The 26,274-nt window shown below is 35.9% G+C and overlaps 2 protein-coding genes and 4 pseudogenes across 8 annotated transcripts; 3 read left to right on the top strand and 3 right to left on the bottom strand.

Moving 5' to 3' along the window:
* Nucleotides 1-2,778: 2,778 nt before the first annotated feature.
* Nucleotides 2,779-13,141, bottom strand: LOC147512324 (protein phosphatase). 4 transcript variants are annotated; one of them, XR_015214885.1, is made up of 5 exons: nt 12,842-13,141; nt 12,684-12,768; nt 12,480-12,591; nt 5,200-5,424; nt 2,779-5,017 (listed from the first exon to the last, which is right to left on the bottom strand). XR_015214885.1 is itself a non-coding variant. In XM_086595305.1 (4 exons), exons 1-3 carry the CDS (start codon nt 12,931-12,933, stop codon nt 12,499-12,501), a joined length of 270 nt encoding a protein of 89 aa, XP_086451431.1. In that variant the 5' UTR covers nt 12,934-13,141; the 3' UTR covers nt 2,779-5,143; nt 12,480-12,498. The 4 variants fall into 4 exon arrangements, 3 of the variants coding, with proteins under 3 accessions (XP_086451431.1, XP_086451430.1, XP_086451432.1); XM_086595305.1 differs by lacking the exon at nt 5,200-5,424 and having other exon boundaries at nt 2,779-5,143; XM_086595304.1 differs by lacking the exon at nt 5,200-5,424 and having other exon boundaries at nt 12,842-13,102.
* LOC147512327 (GDSL esterase/lipase CPRD49 pseudogene) lies at nt 2,810-3,677 on the top strand (annotated as a pseudogene). The gene has a single exon (XR_015214883.1). The product of XR_015214883.1 is annotated as a GDSL esterase/lipase CPRD49 pseudogene (transcript).
* Nucleotides 3,755-4,997, top strand: LOC147512326 (GDSL esterase/lipase WDL1 pseudogene; annotated as a pseudogene). Its single transcript, XR_015216075.1, has 2 exons — nt 3,755-3,775; nt 3,891-4,997. The product of XR_015216075.1 is annotated as a GDSL esterase/lipase WDL1 pseudogene (transcript).
* On the bottom strand, nt 9,167-11,648 carry LOC147512325 (uncharacterized). The gene has a single exon (XM_086595303.1). It carries the CDS (start codon nt 11,570-11,572, stop codon nt 10,067-10,069), a length of 1,506 nt encoding a protein of 501 aa, XP_086451429.1. The 5' UTR covers nt 11,573-11,648; the 3' UTR covers nt 9,167-10,066.
* Nucleotides 13,142-17,307: 4,166 nt separating the features above from the next.
* On the top strand, nt 17,308-25,853 carry LOC147512322 (cinnamoyl-CoA reductase 1-like; annotated as a pseudogene). Its single transcript, XR_015216073.1, has 8 exons — nt 17,308-17,379; nt 18,706-18,752; nt 19,983-20,143; nt 20,274-20,563; nt 20,638-21,004; nt 25,078-25,215; nt 25,426-25,557; nt 25,658-25,853. The product of XR_015216073.1 is annotated as a cinnamoyl-CoA reductase 1-like (transcript).
* On the bottom strand, nt 21,606-22,445 carry LOC147512323 (uncharacterized; annotated as a pseudogene).
* Nucleotides 25,854-26,274: the final 421 nt, after the last annotated feature.

The raw sequence follows: 26,274 nt of genomic DNA, 5'->3' as shown, positions 1-26,274 counted from the left end.
TAACAAACGAGTTTGATGAAGCTCAGCTCGATAAGCTCAAATAGCATCATCGTAGTGTAAAATAACTGAGCTACTCTGGCTTGGCTCGCTAAAGGCTCAACTCGGGCTCGTTCATATATTATATGAGCCAAGCTTGCTTAATAAACAAGTCGAGCTTGAGCATAGTGAAGTTCGGCTTAGCTTAAATTCCAACCTAAGTAGTAAAGATAACGTGATACTTTTCTGGAATTCTTTTTGAAACAAAAGAGACGCTTGACAATCAGTGCCGGCTCAACCCTTAAGCGAGTTAGGCGGCCGCCTAAGGCCTCAAATTTGGAAAGCCTCATATTTCCTAATTTATCCACATATTTGTTTATTATTACCTAATTTTATAAAGAAAAAACACCAAAAAAAAAAAAAAAAAGATATGATAGTCAATTTGTTTACAAATGGGTTTTCTATCCTCGCACTAAATTTCAGAGTGAATTAATTTGGAGTGTATACAATCCAATAGTCCACCGCACAAATGACATCTCAAAGTATTAATATGAATTCAATGGCTACAAGCGCGTAGTAATGTAATTTCAGTTTTTGTAGGAGTGTCCTCATTTAATGAAATTGTTTCATTAGAAGAATAAAAACAAATGGAAAAATCCACATTCTTCTCTCTTAATTAGACTGTCTTAATTAAAAAAAATTGTCATTACACTTTACTCATTAAATCTTTCTCTCTCACTTGTTCCAATTTCACCAATTTCAAGTTTAACCATTTGTCAATTCATTCTTTGAGTTCTGAACGGCTAATTATCAATTCATCATCTAATACTCACGGGTCTTGTGAAACTTGATTTTTTATTATTATTATTATTTCAATATGAATTTATTATTTTAGTTATTTATAGTTTTGATGTTTATTTGGTTCGTTTTCGTTTGATTTGCGTCTTGATACTAGATTTTGCGGCTCTTAATTTATAATAAAATTGTGAATATATAGTTTTTTTTTTTTTTGTGATTATAGATGGCCTAGGAAATAAAGGTCTCACAAATAAAGGCCTCGCCTAAGGCCACATCTTAGCTTGAGCCGGTCCTGTTGACAATTGGAAATGGTATAAGTTTTTCCTCAATATTTTCAAATTATATTGTTTTACAATAATATTGTACAAGGTTTTAGACCCGGCCATATGGCTGGATTCGGAATCATTTCTAAAATTCAATGACTGATAATTATTAGCATAAGTTTTTGGAGTTGATTTAGCAATGTTTTCTTATTAGAGTTATTAGAGTCGTATAAAATTTTCTTGTCAGATGTTGATTGACTTATTAGAGTTGTATTGTAGTATGAAACTTCTCTAGATTAAGAGTTCATGTTGTATTAAGAAACTTATTATGATTAATTAAGAGTGTCCACATGGCATACCTATGTCTTAAGAATGCACCACCTAAGAAAGAGATTGTCCACATAAGATGTACTCTGATTTAATATACAGAGGTGATATCGTATGACAATGTATATGTGGATCGTCGTAGAATTACAAAGTATTAAAATGCAGGCTGCGTCAAATCACCCATTGCACTTCCTCCTAGCCTATTTTTAATTGGATTGATCATGTATAATAACAAATCTATCAACACTAATCCAGCTATAAAAGTATAATTAGTGATAGATAAGGCAGTGTACTAGGGGTTTTTTGTTTTTTATAAACGATACTGGGGGAGAAGAAAGGCCGTGCGCCCTCCAGTTGGGCATGAACTAAGGGCATGCACCCCCTAGTTCGATACGTTCTTTACAGAGTTGTTTATATAAGGGAGACTCCACATTTTTAGAAACAACTACAGACGATTGTGCATATATAAATTTTTGTAATAAACCCTAATGAACTATCAAGCAATAAATACCATTTTTCTCAAGTGGGCGTAGGAAGATGCAATGGCTCAGAACCACTATACATCTTGTTTGCCATCTCATTAAGTCTATGTTATTTGCTACATATACTTTCTTTTATTTACAAATTAATAATACGTTCAGTACAAATTTCTTGAACATTCGCACTTATAGAGCTTAATACAAAAGCAGGTGGATGAGACCAAGGACCAAAATATTGCCGATATTTTTGAAATATCGCCAATATATCTTGGTTTTTTTAGATATCCGATATGGATATATTGACACATTTTGTATCCGATATATATAGGATTTTTCGATATATCGACTGATATACCCCTATATATATTTTTATTAATATATCAATGATATTTCGATATAATCGGCGATATTTTCAATATTTTTTTATATATATCAACATACAAAACAAAATTTTGACCAGTCAACAAAAAAATATATATCCACCAATATATCAATATATCCGATACATATATTAGTTTTTGGGGTCTGATATATCGCCCGACATCGAAATATTTGGCCTTGTATTTAAGTATTCAACTTAGCTTGGATTGAATTATAATGAGTGGGTTACAAGAATACCTAACAAGTAGCAAACTAGTAAGGGTAATAACAATTAGTCAAAGGCAAATCTATTCAAGCAAGGGGTTGTTCAGTAATTGCAAGTGCAATAAGTTAAATACTTACTGATAAAGAAAAGGAAACACTTTTAAAAGTGTATGCTAAAGATAAAACGTAGAAAATGTAGTGGTTTACGTATTTTCACCAACCTTATAATAAGAAAAGAAAATAAACTCAATCTTTTTTTTTTTTTTTTCGATAATAGAAATTAAACTCAATCATGTAAGCCAATAGCCCAATTGCCATATTATGAACATGTAAAACTGAGACAAACAATTGTAGCTCCAGTGGATAGATCAATCGATAAAGATGGTAGCACCAAAAAGGCCTCAATTCGTGCTATTTGGATCTTCAATTGTTCAGATAAGCTACAGCAATGGTGGATGGGGAGCACATCTTGCAGACATCTACAGCCGTAAAGCTGACATAGTATTACGAGGGTACAATGGTTGGAACTCACGGCGTGCTCTCGAAGTTGTCCATCAAGTTTTTCCAAAGGATGCAACTATACAACCTGACTTGGTTGTAGTTTATTTTGGCGGAAACGACTCAATGGATCCTCATCCCTCTGGCTTAAGTCCTCATGTACCACTTCCAGAATATGTTGAGAACATGAGAAGTATTGCAGTTCATCTAAGGAGCCTTTCAGACCAAACACGCGTAATTTTTCTTAGTTGCCTTCCTGTCAACGAGGAACAATTTCGTGCAAATTTTAAGCTCCTTCGCTCCAATGAGGCCTGCCAGAGATATTCAGAAGCTTGTATACAGCTCTGCAGAGATATGGGAGTGAAGGTTATTGATCTCTACACAGCCATCCAGAAAACAGATAGTTGGAAAACTTCATGTTTTATAGATGGTGTCCATTTATCTTCTGGGGGTAGCAAGATAGTAGTGGATGAGATACTGAAGGTCTTAAAGGAAGCCGAATGGGAGCCGAGCCTATATTGGAAGTCCTTGCCGTCTGAATTTGCTGAGAATCCTCTTTCTGCTCACAAAGAGGATGCCATAAACGCTGATGAATGGACCTTATACAGGGAAAACTGGCATTAAATTTATTATTCTCTTTGCTCATAATGTTCAGATGAAAAAGTCTACTATGCTTGTATTGTATACGCAACATCTAAAGAAATTCAAAATACGTTTAAGTTGCCAATGAAAGAATATATCAGTTCAATAAGAGGCTTCAACTATTAAATGTAATTTCTGATCAAATTCCAAATGGTGCGGTTCCTTGGCTTTTGTCTCTGATCATACATGACGCACTGCAAAGACCGCGTTCTCTACAGCTTAACCAGCTACCAGTATAGAATATCAGAAAAGACGAAGTTGAAGCCCAAGTGCCCAACACTACCTTACATAAACATCCATTCTTTTCTATTCCATTCCGTAGTGGATCACTCCTTTCGCACCATCTCTAAGCCATCAAACCTACATCTTTCATAGGGGAGCTCATCTCTCCGACATCTACAGTCGTAAGGCAGACATATTATTACGAGGGTACAACGGTTGGAACTCAAGGTGTACATTGCTGCTCTTCAAGTTCCAGAGGCTGCAGCTGTACAATCAGATCTGGTTGTAGTATACTCCGGGGATAATGACTCCACAGAGCCCCATCCCTTTATTTTAAGTTCTCATGTACCACTTCCAGAGTGCATTGAAAACATGAGAAACCTAAGCAGGTCATCATTTTTCTTGCTTTCCCTCCATCAAAGAGGAAATAATCAGCAGGCACGCTCGCTTAAATGAGGTCTGTGAGAGATATTCAAAGGCTTGCATTGAGCTTTGCAGAGATATGGAAGTGGAGGTTAATGATCTTTGGACAGCAATTCAAAGAACATCCAACTGGAAAAGTTCGTGCTGATGGTGTCTGTTTAACTACTGAGGGGAGCAAGATAGTGGTGGGCGAGAAACTTGTTAATATGTTGTTTAGTCTTTTCTTTGTTTTAAATCATACAACAAAACTAACAGCACAATATTCACTGAAAGAAATATATATATCATTGATCCAGAACGTAAACTAGATGCAGATGGTGAATTGTTGACTTGTTGTAGACTAGTAGGTTGAAATGCAAACAACTGCCAAGGCAAAATCTCTCTGATTCCCAATATTTGCATATGCAATATTTTATAAGGATGGCATGCGTAAGTCACCCATTAAAAACAAAGCTATAGTTCATGACTAACAGGGCTTCCACCTTAAAATGAACATTCTGAAAAGCATACAAATGGTGGAGTTCTTTGTATCTCTGATTGTATATGACCGACTGCGATGACCAAATATTCGGCGGCTTAAGCAGAGGATAACACAATACTCCACAGGAAGAAAAGAAGTTGAAGATCCACACCAACACAATCCTGGTGAAGTCTTCTCAAAGTACTATTAACGGTTTTGAAGATAATCAGGATGCAGTTACTCTTGGACATGGTACATTATACTTGAATGATTAGGTCACCGAGTCTGAACAGCAATATGCTCCTTCTTTATCAACTCCCCACATATTTTATGCTTGTGAATCCCTAGAAAGGTGCACAAAATCAACATTAGCCTTCAAGCATCTGAAGATCTGTATTCATGTTGCTAGAAAAAGTAACAGAACTACTCGAAATCAACCAAAACAACCCAGCAGCCAAAACCAGAATCACCTAGCAAAAGAAACATGTAAAAAGTAAGAAGGGTTCTATTAATACTATCATGGTACCTTACAATCACCCACTTGGAAGAATGATCTGGGTCACTCTGTTGACCTGTTGCACTTGCAACAAGACTCAAAACATATGAACTTGGTCTGACACTCTTGTATGACTTCAAGCTCAGTGAGAGCAGGCTTCAGTCTGGATTCAAACTCAATTTCTACCGCCTATTAGACATATCCATCCTATCGTAAATACCCTAAATATCCTAAGATCAATATCCCCAACTAAATCTGCATCAAAACATAGTCCCACAGTCAATACCAGACTCCCCAAACCATCCATATTACTCTAGAGCACCAACTAGGCTACTATGCTACAACTGTCATTTGACATGAATGACTTTAGCATGTAACTACAAACTTTTGCAACTTTATTGTTAAATATTTGTAATCAAAATTTCTTCTACCTTAACAATTAGAGATACCATATGAGTTATTGAAAGAACATTCAAAGACTATCAAGAGACATTGTACCACAAAGAAAATAGAGACATGTACGCTAATATGATGTTCGATACAGCCTACACTAAGAAGCTTAAACTTTTTCCTTGTCAATGTACCCAAACTAGAATAGCTGAAGAAGATGCCCAGGCAGAATGATATCACAAATATTTGTTCCAATAACATTGGCAAAGCAACTTTTTTTTTTTGAACGGCAAGCAGGGTTTTTGAGAGGTCCCTTACCCCTTTTTTATTCATAATAAAATCATAGCTCGGTTACATTCTTACATATTCTTTGCCCATGGCATCATCATATATAATCTTTTTTACATCCTCTGAAAAAGAACTAAGATTAAATTCTATATAACTAACAGCAGGTATGGTAGATGCTAGTATATCTGCTAGTTTATTTGTTTCTCTAAATACATGCATAATGGAAAAATCTTCTAGCTGTTCTATCATGTCATGTATCTCTTTCATCATGTGATGTGCCCGCCAAGGGTGCTGCCCTTCATTCTTCATGTAAGCTGTTACACAAGTCGAGTCTGTTTGTGCCCTCATTCTTTGATAACCTTTTCGCAATCCAAGTCTCAGCCCTTGTTCAATCCCTTGCAATTCAATCAAGTCTATTGAATCATAGTCTGCTTTACCATGTGCTGCTGCAACCACAACCCCATTCACATCTCGAAACACTGCTGCCCATCCTCCTTGACTTCCTTTGAGTGTGCCATCCGTATTCAAGTTGTATATGCCTGCTCCAGCTCTCTCCCAACAGCAGTGCTTTACCTTTTTTTTCCTCGTTCCCACTTGAATGTTCCATCTCTCCATGAAGTTGTTCCGCTCGGGGCCCTCCTCCATTTCAGTTTTGAGTGACTGTAGCTTGGTCCTTACATCCCTTATGATCTCATTCCCCACATGCTCTGCCACTTTTTCTTTTTGCTGAAAAATTCTCTGATTTCGCTCTTGCCACACTTTGTATATGAAGCCAGTAAACAATAACCGAACTGCGTCTTGCTTATAGCCTTTTCCCTTTGCCACCTGTTGTACCCATGCGATTTCCAGTTTCCATGAAGCAGCTCTCGCCCTTTGATAACCTGCAAACTTGAGTACATATTGCCATATAAACTTTGAGTAGTTACAATCAAAGAATAAGTGTCTTACTGTCTCTGTTTCTCTCCCACAGATAACACAATTATCATCTTGTACTATATTCCACTCCTTCATCTTTTCTAGAGTCTTTAATCCTTCACTCAGAGTTAGCCAAGCTGTAAATGAGTGCCTCGGAATTCTGTTGGGAAACCAGATGATGCTATGCCATGTATTCGGTCTCTTTGTCTCTCTTACACTCTCATATGTGTCTCTGAGTGTGTACTCCCCCTTATCTGATGCATTCCAGATGATTCTGTCCTCATCTCTGCCCACCTTAACCCCTTGTTCCATTTCATTAATAATGTCTGGCATGTGGACTCGAATATGCCATGGTGTATTCCAGCTCGCCCATTTTCAATCAAGTTTGCGACTGGTGCGTTTAGATTACAGGTTGAATCATAAAGAAGAGATAGTGGAAAAAACTCTTTCAATATGCCCATCGGATGCCATGGATCCAACCAAAACTTGGTATCCCTTCCATCTCCGATCTGGTGCTGAGCAATGTGTTTCGCATCCTTCCTGTTTTTCAAAATATGGCACCAAACCCATGAACAATCATTTGGTATCTGTAACTGCCAAAAGTTTCTACCCTTGATTAGGTTCAGCTTAACCCATTTTACCCATAGCGTCTCCTTCCCACTCACTAGGTTCCAAATGTGTTTTAGGTTCGCTGCCATATTGGATGTGCTGAGGTTCCGAATCCCAAGACCCCCTTCTTCATACGGGAAACACAAACTATCCCAACTAATAAGTGCATGGGATGTAGCGCATTCAGGCCCCGACCACAAGAAGTTTCTGCACATTTGATTTATGGTGTCAATTGTTTGCTGTGGCAACACAAAAGAGGACGTCCAGTATATACTCATGTTGTTCAGTACTGCCTTTAACAACTGAAGTCTCCCCGCATACGACAGTGCGCGTCCTTTCCATGCTTGTATTTTGGTCCTTACCTTTTCTATCAAGGCCACACAATCAGTATTCTTTAATCTTGTCGTTATTAAAGGTAGTCCCAGATATCTCACCGGCAACTCTCCTCTTTGGAACTGAATAATACTCTCGACTTGTGTACATCTTGTCGCATCCATACCCGAGTAGAACATATTGCTTTTCTGTAGGTTAACTTGCAATCCCGAGCACTTTTTCAACTTGCTCAGAGTTTCCTTCAGAGCTCGTACCGTTCCCAAGTCTCCACTCATGAATGCAATTAAATCATCTGCGAAAGATAAATGTGTGATGAGTGGGTTCCTGCATTTATAATGAAGCCTATATTCTCCTTCCTCCACTTTCCGTCTTAGCATTTGAGTGAAAAACTCCATGACTAGTACAAATAAATAAGGTGACATTGGGTCCCCTTGCCTGATACCTCTCTTTCCCTTGAAATACCCGAAAGGCGTTCCATTTATCATAATGCTATATCTCGGTGTTTCTATGCATTTCTGAATCCACTGTACAAACTGTAAGGGGACTCCAATTCTCGTTAAAGCAAATGTAACAGCCTCCCATCTTACAGTATCATATGCCTTCCTTAGATCAATCTTAGCAGCACATCTAGGTGGGCCATGATTCCTGTGGTAATTGTGTAGTAGCTCATGCGAAAGCAGTATATTATCATGGATACTTCTGCCAGAAATGAATGCTGACTGATTAAGAGATATCACCTGAGCCATGAATAGTTTCATTCTGCGTGTCATGATCTTTGTAATGCATTTGTATATCACATTGCAACATGCAATGGGCCTGTAATCCCCCAACGAGGTAGGCTTTGGTATCTTAGGAATCAAGGTAATACATGTTGTATTCACCTCCTGCAACATCATGGCTGACCTGAAAAAATTCTTCACAGCTTTCACAAACTCATTGCCTATAATCCTCCATGTAGCCTTGAAGAATAATGAAGAGAACCCATCACTCCCTGGTGCTTTGTCACTGTCTATACCTGATAGACATTCAATAATTTCATCTCTAGTGACCTCCTTTATCAGCTCCTCTTGAGTATTTTGATCCAGCTGTTCTACCTGAATTTCCTCTAGCATATTGAAATCCATTTCTTCCATCTGATCCGGGCTGTATAGGTCAGTATAAAACTTCACACATTCTGCCCCTATACTCTCTATCTCTTCCAGAATCTTCTCATTCCCATCTCTCAGGCAGTTAATCTTGTTTGTCATCCTTCTCACTTTTACTGAGTTAAAAAAATACTTTGTGTTGCCGTCTCCAAGAGTTACTACCTGATCCCTTGATTTTTGTTTACACTCGTTCTCCTCCTCTATAGCAGCTTTGACGTACTTTCTTGTTATCACTCTCTCATGTGTGATGAGCTGTTGATCCAATGGTTGGTTCTGTAGCTGATTTTGTACTTCTTCTAGTTCTTTTTCCGCTTCTATTTTCCTTGTGCATGCCTTTCCTTTTTCTCTGTTCCAGCTGATTAAAGCATTCTTGACGTTCTTTAGCTTTTTTGTGAAGGTGTACATCGGATTTCCTACCACTGACACCCCCCATGCATCCTGAACCACTTCAAAAAACCCCTCCTCATCAATCCAGTAGTTGAAAAATCGAAATGACTTTTTACATTGCCCTTTTGTTTTTATCGTTTCCACCACCATTGATGAATGATCAGATGTTGCTCCCGGGTTTTTAAAAGTTGCTTCTGTATCTCCAAACTCATTTATCCACTCCGCATTGACCATGACTCTGTCTAGTTTCCTCCATAGCCTCACTGTCTGCTTATTGCTCCATGTTAGGAAGTTCCCTGAATATTTCAAGTCGACTAACCCAGCCATTGTTACACAATTCAGCAAATCTTGGAAGTGATACGGTCTTGTCTCCGTCCCTCCTACTCTTTCTTGCCCATTCAATACTGAGTTAAAATCTCCTATTACAACCCATGGTTTCTGTACTGTGTACGATACCTGAATCAAACTCCTCCATAGCTCTCTTCTCTTATCTCTATCATTAGAACCATAAACCAATGTTATTACGAACGATTTCCCATTCATCAGTTCAGCATCCATAGTTATACTCTGTTCACCTTTCTCTATAATTTTCAAGTTACACTTTTGTGGGTTCCAGCAGCACCATATCCTTCCCTTTGCACTATACTCATAGTTATGTTCCACCATCCATCCATTACAGCAGCAGTTAATGACTTCTTGCATCTTTGCTTGCTTCACTTTCGTTTCAATCAGTCCAAACACACTCAATTCTTTCCGTCTTATCATGTCTTTCACCTCAAACTGCTTAAAAGCTCTGTTTAGGCCCCTCACATTCCAACATCCTATACCAATCATTTAATATTCCTTTTAGGATTAGAGTGATCGTACTTCGCGACCACTATGTTAGATTTCCCATAACTTGGAATCTGAGTCTTCTTGCTCATCTTCGATACCCCTTCTGGTCCTTGTTTTCTCATACTTGTTTCACCTCTGTCCCTATTCTGGCCATCTGTGCTCATCTCATTTCTGTTTTTTACTTTGTTCTGCACTTCCTTCTCCTTCTCTACAGCTGCGTCTCCTTCTCTCACTACCACCACATTGTGTGTCATCACCTCTTGTACTACTTTTGGTCTGCAAGTGTTCCTCTTTTTTGGCGTCTGCCATTTCTCCTCTTTATCTTTTTCTTCCCCCTCTTCTACTACTTGTGCTGCCTCTCTTTCATGCACCGCCTCTATTCCGCGTAATTCTCCGCCCTCAGTGCCCTTTACTCCCTCTTGATTTCCAGTTCTGATAATTAAAGATGTGCTCCTTGTATCATTTGCTCTTGTGTTTTCTGTCTCATCATTTGTCACTTCTTCTTGTTGGATTGCTTTCCCTTTAGGTTCCTTAGTTTTATTGCCTTCTTTCTGTAACCAGACCCCTTGCTTCTGCTCCTGTCCTTGCTTAACTTGCTTTGGACATTTCAGCTCTGTATGACCGAAAACTTTGCACTTAGCACACCTTTGAGGCTTCCAGTTATACTCAAACGGTATGGTGAACGTTCGTTTCTGATCCACTATAACTGGTAATCCCTCTGGATAGGTACACTCCGTATCTATCTCTACGCATACTCTCGCATAAGAAGTCCGTGTCATTGATTCAGTTAACCTATCAACAAACAATGGCGTCCCAATGACACTTGCCACTTTACTAAACCCATCTTTGTTCCATAATTCCATTGGAAATTTCTTCATAATGACCCATATTGGAATTGTCTTGATTTCATCTGCTTCTGCCTCAATAAAAGCCTTCCACGGCCTTACTACAAACAGCTGGCTGGCAATGTGGAACGATCCTATGTCCAGCACTGTGCTTCTATCCTCTTCTTTCCCAAATTCAAATGTAAACATACATTCCCCATATGTCCTCATAGTGAAACTCTTAACCTTCCATATTCGCTGAACTGTTTCCTTTACAAAGTTAAAACCCAACCGCCTTCCCACAAAACTCCCCACAATCAGTCTCTCATATTTTTTGTTTATATTCATGAACTGCGACGATTTAACATGGAGTACAGGCTTCCCATTCACTAGTGTAGGTTGCACGTACTCCAGCTTATCTTTCCCAATAGACTCACGTCCTAGGATATCCACCCATGAGCTCTTTTTTCCACCATTGTCACTTGCTGAAACCCCGTCCTTATCACACTCATTTCCAGCAGTTGTGGCATCATTCTTATTAACTCGAGTTATGTCTTCTATGATGGTGGATCCCAGATGATGAATCCTGAGTTCTCCTTGTTTGTTCACGACCCTAGCATGCTCCTGTGGTTGCCCTGACTCCATCGAAACCAGAGGTGTTTCAGTATAATTGATCATTGCCAGAGGTGTTTCAGACCTTATGTAAGTCGTTTTTTCCGATCCGACATTTATGGATCTAAGATTCTTCGTTTCTAAGGTAACTTTTTTCATGCATGTTCCCATTCATCTCCTCTCTTCTCTGTATCAACTACAGCAGTCTTACCTGAGTTTCCTTCCATAGATATTGCCCCCTCTGTATCATCTTCATCCTCTCGCTGTATAAGAAGTTCTTCATGAATCCTTATCATTCTTCTTTGCAGCAACCTCTGAAGAGATCCCTTCCCATTAACCTTCTCAAACTCAGATTCTAGTTTGTCTGCTTCCTCATCCTCATCTCTATTTGAAATCTTGCTTGGTGTTTTCAGAATCCCGCTCTCATTCTCACTCGTTTTGTCTTCTTTCATCTAATTTTTTGGTTAAAAGACGAAAATGCCCTTAGTGTTTAAAATCGCTCACTAAAGGCCACCATGACAACTAACTAAGCTCTCTAATTCCCATGGCAAAGCAACTTTGAGCATATCTAAATAATATTTCTTCGAATACTAGGTTCAGAAATCTACAAGTTACTCCATGAACAAAGACAAAACAACTAAATGGAGGATGTGATATCAAGAACTAGCCAAATGAGTGTAACTACACCTATAGAGAAATATTCAATACATTTTTGTTTTCCGGTTTTGCCTAACTGTTATATTTAGGTTCCGGGATTAGGACAATTGATGAAACTAACAATAATTTAATGCATAGGAAACGATCCTCTAAAACGTGCAAAAACGCAAAGTTAAGCGAATTTTGTTTCAAGCATGTTAAAATTGTTATCCAAAAATATCAAACATCTCATCTGTGGCACCATGTCACCATAGTACCCTGTACCCTCAATATATATACAAGTAAATAAATAATTGTAATGTTTGATTATAGTCACCTTATGCAAGAAGAATGCACTAGTTGAAACCACTAGAATCTTTTTTATCAGAATGATAAATAGAAGCTTCTGCTTCAAGAAAACGACTCAAATGCTTATCTTCCAAATGTCTCTGCAAATCAAAATCCAACAATAAAACTAATCAAACCCCACATCATAAAATGCAAAAGAACAAAACTTTAATGAGAAAGAAAAAACACATACAGAAAGACAAGCTCTATACTTGTTCCATTCAGAAACACATTCCTCTTTATCCCACTGACCCTTTACAAATTTCTCTGAATACCATCTGCGCATTTCATCATTATTAGACGGCCCCAAGAGTTAAAAATATTCCAAAGATAATGTTAAAAAAGTTTTACCTGTTGAAACAATCATGATAAGCAGCTCTTAATTGGGCGCAAGGTTTTGTTGATGAAGAACTTAAACTTTCTTTCTTATTAATTAACCCCATTTACAATCACTGCTTTGTTTTGCAAGAAGATTTGAGGATTGGCTTCAAAAGTTCATGCTGTTTTTCTTCTTCTTCTAATTCTAAATTTGTTTTGGCTTTGGGGTCTGTTTGGTTGACCTAAAAGCTGTTTTTTCATTTTTTTTTTTTTTTAACTTTTCAAATCGATTCGGTGGTATCATTCGTATATCCGTTCAACTGTAGGGCATAGTCTGACATGCCGGTGGTGTCGATATTTACAAATAATGTTTGTAATCATGCGAAATGGGGGTCATTTCTTCTTTAACGAACCTCCTATTGAGTATTGAACACACCAAGACAAACATACTTGTTCAAATAGCTCTTCGACAGCTCCACTCCGACTCACTAACCCGGTATATACTCTAACTCTCCACTTGGAGAACTTAAGTTGATTTGAATTGAAATCTCTACGAGTTTTCAGGAACATCCCCCTCACCATAGCCAAATTTTGATTTCCATATTTATCCAATTTAGAAGCAATTAAACAAGCTCTCCATTTATTAATAATTTAGAAAAAACTCTCTCAATTCATTGAAATTATAATTATCCTCTATTTTTTTTAAATTAGAAGAGCATCTCTTATATCACTGAAGTTATATAATTACCCCCAAATGTTTTTATACCACTTCTTGAATTACAATTAGAATTCAATAAAACCATGTTACCTATCGATCTTGAGGGACACGGGTTTGAAAACTTAACAAAAACCGATGTATAGCTCGGTTTGCATACTTATACATGATTACATGTAGATGCTTATGTCGATACACATATATTATTCATGCCTAACGACTAACGTTACTATTATTTTAGACTTGCAAAAACTCTTCTTTTGTTTGTAAAATGAATTTGTGGAGTGGTTCTCGTCTCAAGGAGGAAATGATATCTTTTGATAAATGCATAAGATTTCTTCCTTTTAAGTGTATACACCTCGTATTTTCCGCCTATTAAACACGTGGTGAGTGTTCTAAATAGGTTGTATGCTATAAATAAGCAACACTTCCTCCTTTACAATGCATCTCTTTCTCTCTTTTTTTTTATCTTCTTCAATATTTTTTGTTGGGTAAGTTGGGATCATACCTGTGATCTTAAGATTAAAGTCTTTGCTCTAATAAATGATTTTATATTAAGGTCACGGTATTATCCCATCTAACCCCTCAAAAGACAGGGTGTCAATAGTATAATAATATCTTTTTTCTTTTATCATTTTAGTTTGATTTGAAAATTTTATTAATAATTGGTTTTTCTTATTACCTTCGTGTAAAACATTTAGTTTATGTTTTCCTAACATTTTTCTTTCCTACAATGAAAACAAATTAGTTCATTCCATGACTATCTAGATAACACGATGTATTATCCCTAACAGACATAAGTTTCCTACTGTATTGAGATCAAGAAATCTTGTCCTTTAACAAAATTTATTAAATATTAGATATTATATATTAAATAATTAAAGACAATTTATTTTTCTATGCATATCTCTTCTTTCTCCTGCTTCTATGGATTGCTAGAACGATCTTGAATAAAACATTGGAATTTCTCTCTTAAAGAACTTCTAATTAACAATACAAATTTTAAAATTTAAATATGGTATGAAAGTAGTGTTTCTACCATAAAATTTCCTTGTGCATATCCTTTTTTGTTACGTATTCGTCGGAGATGATTTTGTGATGTAAATTGAGGGATGGGTTTGTTTAAGAGTTAACATAAGAAGTTGGAGAGTTGAAAAATCTACATCTATATTTTGTGGGTCTTAATTTGTTGTATTTATGATTTGGGGTTTTTTTTACTTAACCCCCCAAAACAAGACACAATTAATGGTAAAATCCAACTTATACACACAATAAATATAAACAAACATTATAATTCCATGTTTTATGTTTTTCACAAAGATATATATAATAATAATAATAATAATAAAATAGTATATTCTCTCTAAGAAAAAGGTTTTGTGCACCATTTACAAGATGGGATTCAATTTTTGAGTTGATTTGGGATTAGTGCGGATAGTACATAACCTGTTTTGAAATTTATCACAATTTGTTTTTTTGTTTAGTAGTAGAGATTTATTTCCATAGTTTATGAAGAAGAAAGACAATATTGTCAATAAATAAAATATCAACCCGGATTGGGGCTAAGTCAAAACACCCCTTACGATTTTGGAAGTGTTTATCTCATGTAAATCGAAGGTTGTTTACTTGTTTAGAAATTGATATTAGAGCGAGCAACTGAAAAAATTTGTTGACCTTTCTAAGGATATTCTGAAATTTGAAGTAGTTATTCTTAAGTTGAGATTAGGTGGAAGGGAACAATGATTCCATATTCATTTGATTTTGCAATGTTAACAATATTAAGTCTTGGGTGATCTTGGACACACCCATAAAAACACTCTCTTACCCCAATTTTAAAATAAATAAATAAAATTATTTTAGACACATTTAGATTTCTAAATTACCCTTGTTTTTTATTAGATGTACCCAAAACAAAACAAATCATTTATTTAATATATATTGTGGGACCCCATACTAAATCCTATATATTCTTCACTTGAAATTGAAAAAAAAAAAACGAGTTCATCTTCTTCTTCTTTCTAAAGAAAAAAGTGCTATTGATTTCTTCTTTCAAAAGAACGAATATCCAAAAAACGTGTTATTATTATTATTTTTAATCATTTTGCTCCTATTGGAAATACTCCAAATTAATTTGGAAAATATTATTAGATTGAGGCGATTATCATCCTAAGTCTTTGTCAAATTGGGGTCTTTAAATATTTATCTCAATTAGTAGAGGATACTATAATTAACATGGACATTTAAATTGGACCAGCCTTTTTTCTACTATGAAATACTCTTGATAAAATATTAAAATCAATTATTCAATGCCTTTAAGAAGGACTACTTAGTCATTTTAAAATTTATTACCATCTATACCCTTAGGATTATATAGTAATTTAAGGACGTATGTGTAAATTCAGGTCGGAAATCAACTATACGCCCTTATTCAATTGTGCGCGACTTACCCTTCATTAATTGCAAAATAATTACCTTTTATACCGAAATTAAATTCAAGAAACCAACCATCTCTCTTCTTCTTCTCTTCTTCTCTCTCCCAATCAGGTATTTACTTCTGGCTTCTCTTTTCTCCCTTTTTGTTTCTCTCATATAAGTATTTTACTGCTCTAAATTCTTTTCTTCTCGGTTTTTTGCTTCTTTTCCCCCTTTTAAGTTTTCGCTAATCGCTACTCCCTGCATGTTACAGACGAAAAATTCATTGAAGTATTGCAGTATCATACTCGAAGGTACATTTACAATTAACGGGTCGAAACAATTTCTTGAGGGTTTGTTTAAATTTGAATTATGCTATTGTTTATCGTAGACTTGCGACCCGCTACTTCATGTTTTCATGTTCTAATTTAGTTATAGATTTTGTGGATAGTCCTATGTTTCCAATGCTTTGATTACTATATTATTCTACTTAGAAATTACTATCAAGAATGACTGAATGAGTGCTACGTTTCTGGATTGGATATTTGTTTTGGTTGTTTTGGTTGGATCTTTGTTTCTGGAATAGTACTTTGAATTTTAGATCCATATTCAATGACTGTACTAAGCATTTGGGATTCATATTTTTGTTTCTCTTTTTATACACTGTGATGGCTTGATCAAAGATTTAATTATATCATGTTGCAGTACATGGTAGTTGCAACTAATAATGTTTCCATTCACTTCTTTCTTTCCGTTTCATATTAGATTTCCATTACTTTTTGTGATTTTTAGATATCGTATTTCAATTATTGAGTATCGCCAGAATATTTAAATTCTCACTTATACAATAACTGGTCCTGTCTTCATATAGTGATTTCAGTTACTCATGATATACATTGATTCATATATGACTTCTTTATGTTTAGATTTTCTAATATCACTTTTCGCCCTTAATATTTCCATGATCATTGGAATTGCTACAAAACATTTTTAACTCCGCTAATGCAAACTGCTGTTTTTATGTTGCTGGTCCCAAGTCTAGATAAAGGAGGAGGGAAAAGAGTTACACTATGCAGCTGTGTTCTCTAGAATTTTACTGCCCCTGCCCCACCACAGCTCCAAATTGTCAAGACTCAAGACATCAATTCATAAAATGTGGTTTCGAACAAATAGGTTATGGGTGATTAGTTATTATATAATTAAATCACATGTCAAGCTATACCAAATCTTTGGTTCATCGAGATACATAAAGATTACTATATCTTTTCAAAATTGCACCAATCTTATTGTTGGTCTTTATGTACCTAGCTTCCTGATTATATTCATAGTTATTATCACATTTTAGCGGCAAGAATGTCAGTTGGGTGGGACAATGGTGCATAAGTTTCAGAAAAATTACCGTCTGATGGATGACATTCTTTTAGATTATGAGCACGTGATACAGGTAACCACTGTAACAATTCTTTACGGTGGACATTCTAAGTGTAGCAACTAAAGCTACAATGATACATAAGCCAAATCATCGTGACAATACAAGAACTTAAGTTTCCAAGTCACAATGCAGTTCCAGTGCGCATTACACAATAGCTTCAGTGCTATGATTATTTCGTTTTAGTTATGTTTGTTTCATTGTAGTTCTATAAATTTTATATTCATATGAAATGCCTTCATTCACTTGGATAAACAGATTAAAGAATGAATATACACGTTACCATCAGACTTAAAAGGGTTCATCCTTTGAAGTCACATTGCCAACTGATGTCTATAAATCTGCAGGTAGAATATGAACTTCTAACCGGCAATACAGGATCTAACTATCAGGGAGGGACCAAGGAGGGACTCCTATAATGTGATAGTTCTAGTGTTCTGACAAGTTAACACATAGGATGAACAAAATCAGATTTTGGAGTTGATTGCCTTTCAAAATATAGAACAACTCTCACTATAGGAGCAAAGGTGGAATAGCAAGGAAAACTCTTTTTTCTGCAGGGTTGTGTACCCCCATCCTCCAGTGATTTGTATATGGCTGCAAGTAAATACTTACACTTAGTTTTCATGATTTTTTCACTTTTTTTGTTATTGTACTCTCCTTTCAGACCTCGTAATGTAAATTTTGTTTGTGTCGATTTCCAATAACGTTTTTTATTGGTGACTTATATCTGTTAAAACTAATACACGTTACCCCAACTAAATTTTATTAATTCCATCTCTATAGATGTCAGTGCTTTGAAGTTCGATCAAGTTTTGATTATGAATTGTTAGGACAGAAGTTTGTATGCCCATTTACCTTAATTTGTTTCGACTGATTCTCAGGTTAGGGTTCAATAAATATTTTCCTCAGTGAATTACCTATTGTGCATCTTGGATTTCTGGCACCAGATGCTGATGACATCCTTTTTGCTCTAACTTAAAAGGATAAATTTGTAATTCTCTTATATTTCGCCGAATAATAACCCGAAACAGACACACCGCTTCAGGCACTTAAACCGCAAATAAAAAAAACAAGCACTTAACCTTCGCCTTATTATTCTAACTGTCCATCTTCTTCGCTACCAAAATAATGAATCTCCACCGTTTCTGATAATATGGTGAAATGGGTTTAAGTTACTTTTTGTTTCTAATTCGGTCGGATTTTATTTTCATTTACTTTTTTAATGCGTTAATCACTTTTCATAATCGAACTTCCCTTTTATTCCCTTTTATTCTTTGCTTTAATCAAGGCTCCAATTATTTATGTTGGTTCATTTAATCTACCTTTATTATGTTGCAGGAAATTATGTTCAACGGAATCACTACTGTGCAACTTCAATGGAAGAGGTGAGTTCAACGAAGTTTTTTTCTTCTTGTTCATAAATTCAACCTACTAATTTATCAAACCTGGATTGTATCACTATCGTTTTAGATAGTGAAGCGTATCATTTGCAATCTCATCTCTATTTTCTGTTTTTCCATTTCGTTTTGGTTCATGGAAATTCCATTGTTTGATAAATTACCTCTTTATTTATAGTGAAGCGTATCATATGCCTTATCTTTATTTAATTTTTCGGTACGAGTTGAAGTGTGAAGAGGAACAAAGTAGTTGTCTTCTTTTCTTACAGATTTTTTGAACAAAGTATGTTTCTGAACATTTACGTATTTTTATCTAGAAACCCTCACTGCTATATGGTGAGTTTTGGTGCTTTTTTTAGATATACCAAATGGGGAGACACTATACCATTTTACATATTGTATAGTTTCGACACCAATCTATTTTTTTTATTTATATATATATGATTTGTTGTGTTTGTGCATCTTCTTAGAAGAACTCATTTTGGGAGAGTTTCCTAGACACAAGGTTAATAGTAGACAGTCATGGTTAGCTTTTTGTCCGCCCTTTTCTTTTTAACTTTTAATTGTTTGAAAAAAATGCCTTATAACTTTCATCCTCACTTTTATGTTTAGTTACAATTGAGTTTTAAGCCTTCACAAAACAGGATTGTTTAATATCAATCAGTTTGCGCTTCACAAAATCGGTTTGAGGCTTTTGTATTTTTGCTTTGCTGTTTTTGGGGTGTAATGGCTTTGTCAAACACAGGTCGCCGTTAGGACTGTTTAATTACAATAGTGTCATTCAAAATGGGATTCTGGACAGTCAATCATAAATTTGCCAAGTAATGATGACATAATTCTTTTTCTTACAAATAAATTAAATTCTTTTTAGATCTGAGAGTACCACATATCTGTATAAATGAAGACCAAACGTATTCAATCTTTCTGATTTATCTTATTTTTTAAGTTTGAACTGCTGTTAGTATATCAGCATTATTCTAGATTCACTAGAAATCTTTAAGGTGAAATAAATCTTTATGAAGACCATGTGAGTCGGATAACAATGTCCAGGGTAGCTTTTTTTAATTATGAATTAAGATTTTATTTACTTTTAATGGAAGAGGGACCTTTCCAATGTTTCATTTAGTTGATAATGTTGTTGGCATAGCATCAACATCACTAACGACTTTGGTTTTATTTTCTTTATAAGTACATTTTTCCATTCATTGTTCTCCTTAGTTTTCCATTCATTCACAACTATTCATCTCTCTTTGATTCTTCTAAAATAAACAAGAGCATGTCAATTGTTGCGCCTCTTCTTTTGTTCTTTACTGTCATCTATGGCACCCTAGCTGATCCTGACATGCTCCAAGATATCTGTGTGGCTGATCCCTCCTCTGGTTGGTAACTTAATATTGTCTACTTTTCTTTCAGTAAGTTTTTGTAGTACATAATGGATTGTTTGTGGAGATTTCATGTGATTTGTGTATTTCTATGCCCAATTAGTATATTCCCCTGACTCCATCTAATCATCTAACAAGGCTGATCTTCTTGATTACGAGAGCCTTTGCGAAGCTATTAAAGGTTGTCAGGGAGTTTTCCATATAGCTTCTCCTGTTACGGATGATCCTGAACAATGGTGGAGCCAGCTGTGAATGGTACCAAGTTTGTAATTGACGCAACTGCAGAAGTTGGTGTTTTTCGCGTTGTCTGTACGTCTTCTATTGGTGCAGTCACTATGGATCCTAATAGAGGGCCTGATGTCGTTGTGGACGAGTCTTGCTGGAGTGATCTGGATTTTTGCAAGATGACCAAGCTAGGTTCATTTCCATCATAATTGTATTATTAACTTAATCATTTTGTAAATGAAATTATTTTTACCTAACACTTTCAGTACAATTGAATGTGCAGAATTGGTATTGTTATGGCAAAGCAGTGGCCGAACAGGCAACATGGGAGATGGCAAAAGAGAAAGGAGTAGATTTGGTGGTGGTGAACCCTGCGTTGGTGGTGGGTCCATTACTTCAACCAATCGTCAACGCTAGCATCGTTCACATACTCAAGTAGCTCACTGGGTCTGCTAAAACCTATGCCAACTCGGTACAGACTTGCATTCATGTTAGAGACGTGGATTTAGCTCACATACTCGATTACGAGACTCCTACTTCTGGAAGGTATCTATGTGCCAAGAGCGTACTGCACTGCAGTGATGTTGTGGAGATACTGGCCAAATTCTTCCTTGAATACCCCATCCCTACCAAGTAAGTATAGTATATATTTATATATTTGTAGGTAATTAATTACCATTCGCTATCTAGCCAATCAAATCAGAACACCATACCCACTATTGAGTGGGGGCCAAAATATGAGTAGATAGTGTCATAGTGGCCCAAGTTCCACTAAGGCAGTAGGTCTGAATCTGCAACTTTCTAGGCATACCTGATTGTGCTAATGGACAGGCTCAGGTGCTCAACAAATTACAAACCGGCCATAAGATTACCTACTTAAGCAAAAAAAAGACAATTGAGGGCTGTAGTAATTTATTTGTGTTAACATTTTTTTCCTTACGATATTAGAATCTTATGGACACGTAGCAAATCCATACTTAGTATCATGCATAGCATGCTGAATTTTCCTTTTATCCACGTGTCGACTGATGTGGGTTGGTGGCAGGGCCGGCCCTGCGTTTCAAGGGGCCCTATGCAAGCTCCTGAAAATAGGGCCTATATACTAATTAAAAAATAAGTAACAAAAAAACTCGCAAAATATTTTTTCTTTCTTGTTTCTTCCCAAATCACTTGTGACTACCCCAGGGGGGGGACATGGAACCTAACCCCATTGATCAAGCATCATATAGTTCTCTTAGCACAATAAAACTAAAAAGAAAAGTACATTAATAAACTATTAACCAAAAATAGATCTTGATCCATTTCTACTTGCGAAATCACTGATTACACTTGCATAGTCAATTTTCTCTACCAACCCCTTCTCAATGGATAACATGGCTAATCCATTTAATCTATCTTGTGACATGCTTGACCGAAGGTAAGATTTTATCAATTTCAACTTTGAAAAACTCCTTTCTCCAGATGCAACTGTAACTGGTATAGTGAGTAATATTCTGTAAGAAATTCATGCATTTGGAAAACAACTAACCGTTAACTTCAAATGATCCAACACATCAGCTGCCTTCTTTATGCCTTCTGGCAAATCTTCTCTCAAGATCTTTAGTTCAGAAAATAACTCTCTCCCATCAATATCAGATACTGTGTCATGCTTCAAATAATTTTCAAGGTTCTCACAAGAAGCTTTTAAACTAGCATTATTTGCAGACTTCAACTTCTCCAAATCATACAAAAACCCGAAAATTCCTTCAAATTTTTTAAATTCTTCAAATCGACTCCTTAATGAGGAAAGAGCTTGGTCAACTATATAAATGAAGTAGTGGATTCTGAACAACTCTTCAGCAGATTGTGGCAATTCTTCAGTGACATTATCATCAAACTGTCTTTTTCTACGAATGATGCGTTTTTCACGAAAAACAGGTTCAACTTGCATATCAGCCGCAATCTCCTTAGCTTCCACCATAGCCTCATCAAATCCAGTTACTCTGTACCTTTCAAAATATGAAATGAGTCCTTCCAACTTCTTTATAGCTACATCCATATGCATGTCTTCTTTTTGCAAGAGTTTGCTAATATAGTTAACCTGTGACAATACATTGTACCAAATAATCATACCAACCAAAAATTCAAAATTTTCAAGCTCATGTGTTGCTAGAGACTCAGCATCACTCTTTGTTTTTGGATCATCACTAGTATCAACCAAGTAAAGTAAAGCATCTCGAATATGTGGAGCCTGCTCTTTTATCGCTGCAACACTATCCAAACGGCTTTCCCAACGTGCTGGTGCCAATGTCTTAAGAGTAAGACCACCTTTAACCTTATCTTTAAAAACTTGTCATCGCTTTGTAGAAGAAGAAAACACCGAATATATACGTTGTACCACTCCGAAAAAAGATACAGCTTTTGGACAAGAGTTAAGCCATATCACATAGAGCAAGATTAAAGCGTGTGACAACCAGATGGAGTATAGAATGCTCTAGGATTAACTTCGAAAGCAATCTATTCGTACACCTTTGTGTTTCCCTTTCATATTGGATCCATTATCATAACCTTGGCCTCTTATATTACCAATGTCGAGTTCAAGAGTATCTAGCATATCTTTCAGTTTATTAAAAAGTCCCAAACCTGATGTGTCATCCACCTTCCAAAATTCTAGAAAATATTCTTCTACCTTCGCTGGACTCGTTGAAACATCCACACACCGTACAACAAGAGACATTTGTTCTTCGTGACTTATATCAGGTGTACAATCAAGGATGATCGAGAAATACTTTGCATCTTGGATTTTCTTCACAATCGAACATTTAACCTCACCTACCAACATTTCTATCAATTCATTATGAATCTTGTGACCGAGATAATGATAGTGAATTTCACTCTTTTGAATACGTTCGAGATGTTTCTGGATAACCGGATCAAATTTACCCATCATTTCAATTATACTCAAAAAAATTCCATTATTATCTTCATAAATCTTTTCATGCTTCCCGCGAAACGGCAAATTATTCTAAGCAAGAGTTTTCACAACAACAAGTATCCTCTGTAACAATTCCCTCCAATGTTCCCTTTCTTTCGAAATCTGTTCCTGAAGATGTTTATCAATTGTTTCATTCTTGCCAAGTCGATCCACCAATTCAATCCAATATTTTAGACGTCTTTTATGATGAGGACGTTGTTCATGTTGTTTAAGCCTTGTCGTGAGATTTCTCCAATTGTCATATCCTTCATCAGTCAACTGAGAGGTATTTGCATTTTGCTTGAACAACTTACAACAGAAGCAATATACCTTGTCTAAAGCATGTGAATAGACGAGCCAACTTCTATCTTGTTTCTCCCCATTCTCCAAATGTCGAGTGTAATAAGTGGAAGAAAAACGCCTCCCTTCAGAATTTCTAGGAAAATTACCACTATGATCTCTTACTGGACCCTTTTGTACTAGTAAGTCTCTAAAAGTTTGGTCAATCTTATCCCAATTTCCTGGATCATAATAATTCACTGGTCCCTCATAATCATTATTAGCTTGTGCATGTTCTTCAATCACCACATTTCAAGATTCCACATTATCTAATTCTTCACATTCTTCATTAACTCGTTCCTCATTTACCAGCTCTTCAAACCCTTCATTAATCCGTTCCTCATTTACCAACTCTTCATGCCCTTCAAGCATTTGTTCATCATTTATTTCTTCTCCAGTGCCATTGTGATTCTCAGCTACCTCGTTAATGGGATTTGCATTTGAACTCTCTTCTTGTTTCGTGGTCGTAAAGAACTTTTTTATAGCTCCTACTTGAGATTGAGCCATTGCTTCCATTCTTTGTTTCTTTTTCCTTTTTTCATGACCAGAGGGATATGTTCTAGTGCGTGCCATCGAAAAAATCCGACAAAACAACAACAACTTGATAATAAAATCAACTAAAAGTAACTAAATCAGCTTGTTTTATGAACTAAAAGTAATAAAGTCAAGTGTTCAATTCAACTTCCTAGGCATTAAGAGATTAAGAGAAGAATCTTACTTGTTTTCTGAACTTGATATTGTTTCGTTCTGTGGGAGAAACGGTTTGGGTTCATTGGTATATGATTTTTTTGTCTTGTTCAATTACTTGTCTTGATTTCGTTCGTTTAGTTATGTGACTCAAAAAAGCTAAAACGAATCGATTTGGGTTTTCTCTTACAGCTGAACTCTAAAATGGACTTTTGTGTTGATGTGGACCTTTGTTTCTGTGCGTGGGCTATATCATAAGTTAACATGGTAGTGGGTTGAAGTGGTGGACGGGCCCCTTAAAATTAGCAAACATTTGGGGGCCCTATGCAAGGCATTAGGCAACATAGGCCCAGGGCCGGCCCTGGTTGGTGGTGTTGGAACTTGGAACTATTCAGTATCTTACGCATTGAAAGAGGGACTATTGAAGAAGTTTATAGATTCCTTTTTTCTTAAGAAAAATGCTAATCAGCTTCCTTAATTAGTCATCAGTGTTGCCCCTAATTATCCTGAACAACACGTTTATATCCATTTTTGAACTTTTATATAGCCATTGTCTATTTTAGTTAGGGTCATCTTTTGATGCCTATTAAACATGGTTACATCGTGATTCTCCCCGTGACAAGCTGACCATATTTTACTAGATATTGTTTTAGATGATTGTTGAGGAATTGTGAATGTAGTTGTTTTGGGTTTATCTGCCACTTGATATTTAATTCATGGTTTTCAGCAAATCCGAAATTTGAAGGCGCCATGATTAAGAGAACCGCTGCTGCTCAAAATGATACAAGTGAATAATATGGTACAACTTCTACTGTGATATTCATTGGTGAAGTTATGAAAAACTCGAGGCATTGTATTTACGAAAGTGAGTTGGTTTTAATTCGATGCCCTTTACCGCTTATTAGTTGGTTCCATAATGCTATGTTAATTGTATGGATGAGTTAGGTTACAATGACTTGGGTTTTCATGCTTTGTTAATTGGTTTCTCCATGAGCCATCTAAAAAAGTCGAATTCCTTTTTGTTCATCATGTGTTTGTGTTGATAAATTTGACTACTTATATTGGACTTTTGTAGGGAGTCCATGAACTGCAAGCGCTGCAAAAACATGGTATCGATACCTTCATGTAGTAATTACTATGGTTATGGCATTATGCACTCATATAGGTTCTGCATTATGGAAAAGCATTTGGCTGGAAAGTTTTTGAGGTACTTTGTTAATACTTGAATTAGCAATGACTCGATTCAGGATTGGATGTTTCTTTCATTTTGCCTATGTCTTCCATATTTTAATTTATGTTATTTTTAGGATTCAAGATTCATGGAGGGTCAATGCATAGATAGTCGAAGGAGATGAGGACAAACTTTACTATCAATTTTGATTGATTTTGATAAAATGTTTATTTTCTTTTGGTGCATCAAATTTCAGAATTTGTATACTCATTATGTATGACTTTTTGGTTGTGATTTGTAGTAATAAAAGGGAGTACTTGATCTCGGATGTACTTATGAGGTTTTCTGTTTATTGATAACTTTTGTAGAATTCTTGAAAAAAAAAAAATAGAGGCATTTTATGCAGGTGAAGGTGGTGAATGGGTGGTAGAGTGAACATTATTTTTTTTTAAATACGCAGCGCAATTGTTTCATTGAGTCACTTATGTAGCCAAAAAAGCGTGAGTAATGGGTGCAAAAACCGTTACTAATAGTTTAAGGAACGTACGCTTTAAATCCGTTAGAAACCTGTTACTATTGTTGGAAATAATTAACGCTTTTGATGCTGAAAAACCGTTAGTAATTTATTTCAGTGACGGTAAATAACCACTACTAAAAATAATTTGTAACGGTAAAAACTAAAGATAAATATATTTGAAACGGACAAGAGCTGAAGCCCAAGTTAGAAGATGATTTTGGTTTTAAAGCGTCTTT

The sequence above is a fragment of the Coptis chinensis genome, chromosome 3, assembly GCF_015680905.1.
Source record: "Coptis chinensis isolate HL-2020 chromosome 3, ASM1568090v1, whole genome shotgun sequence".
NCBI classification, from domain to species: Eukaryota; Viridiplantae; Streptophyta; class Magnoliopsida; order Ranunculales; family Ranunculaceae; genus Coptis; species Coptis chinensis.
Note: the sequence above shows the minus strand (reverse complement) of the source record. Positions and strands in the feature narration are given on the sequence as shown.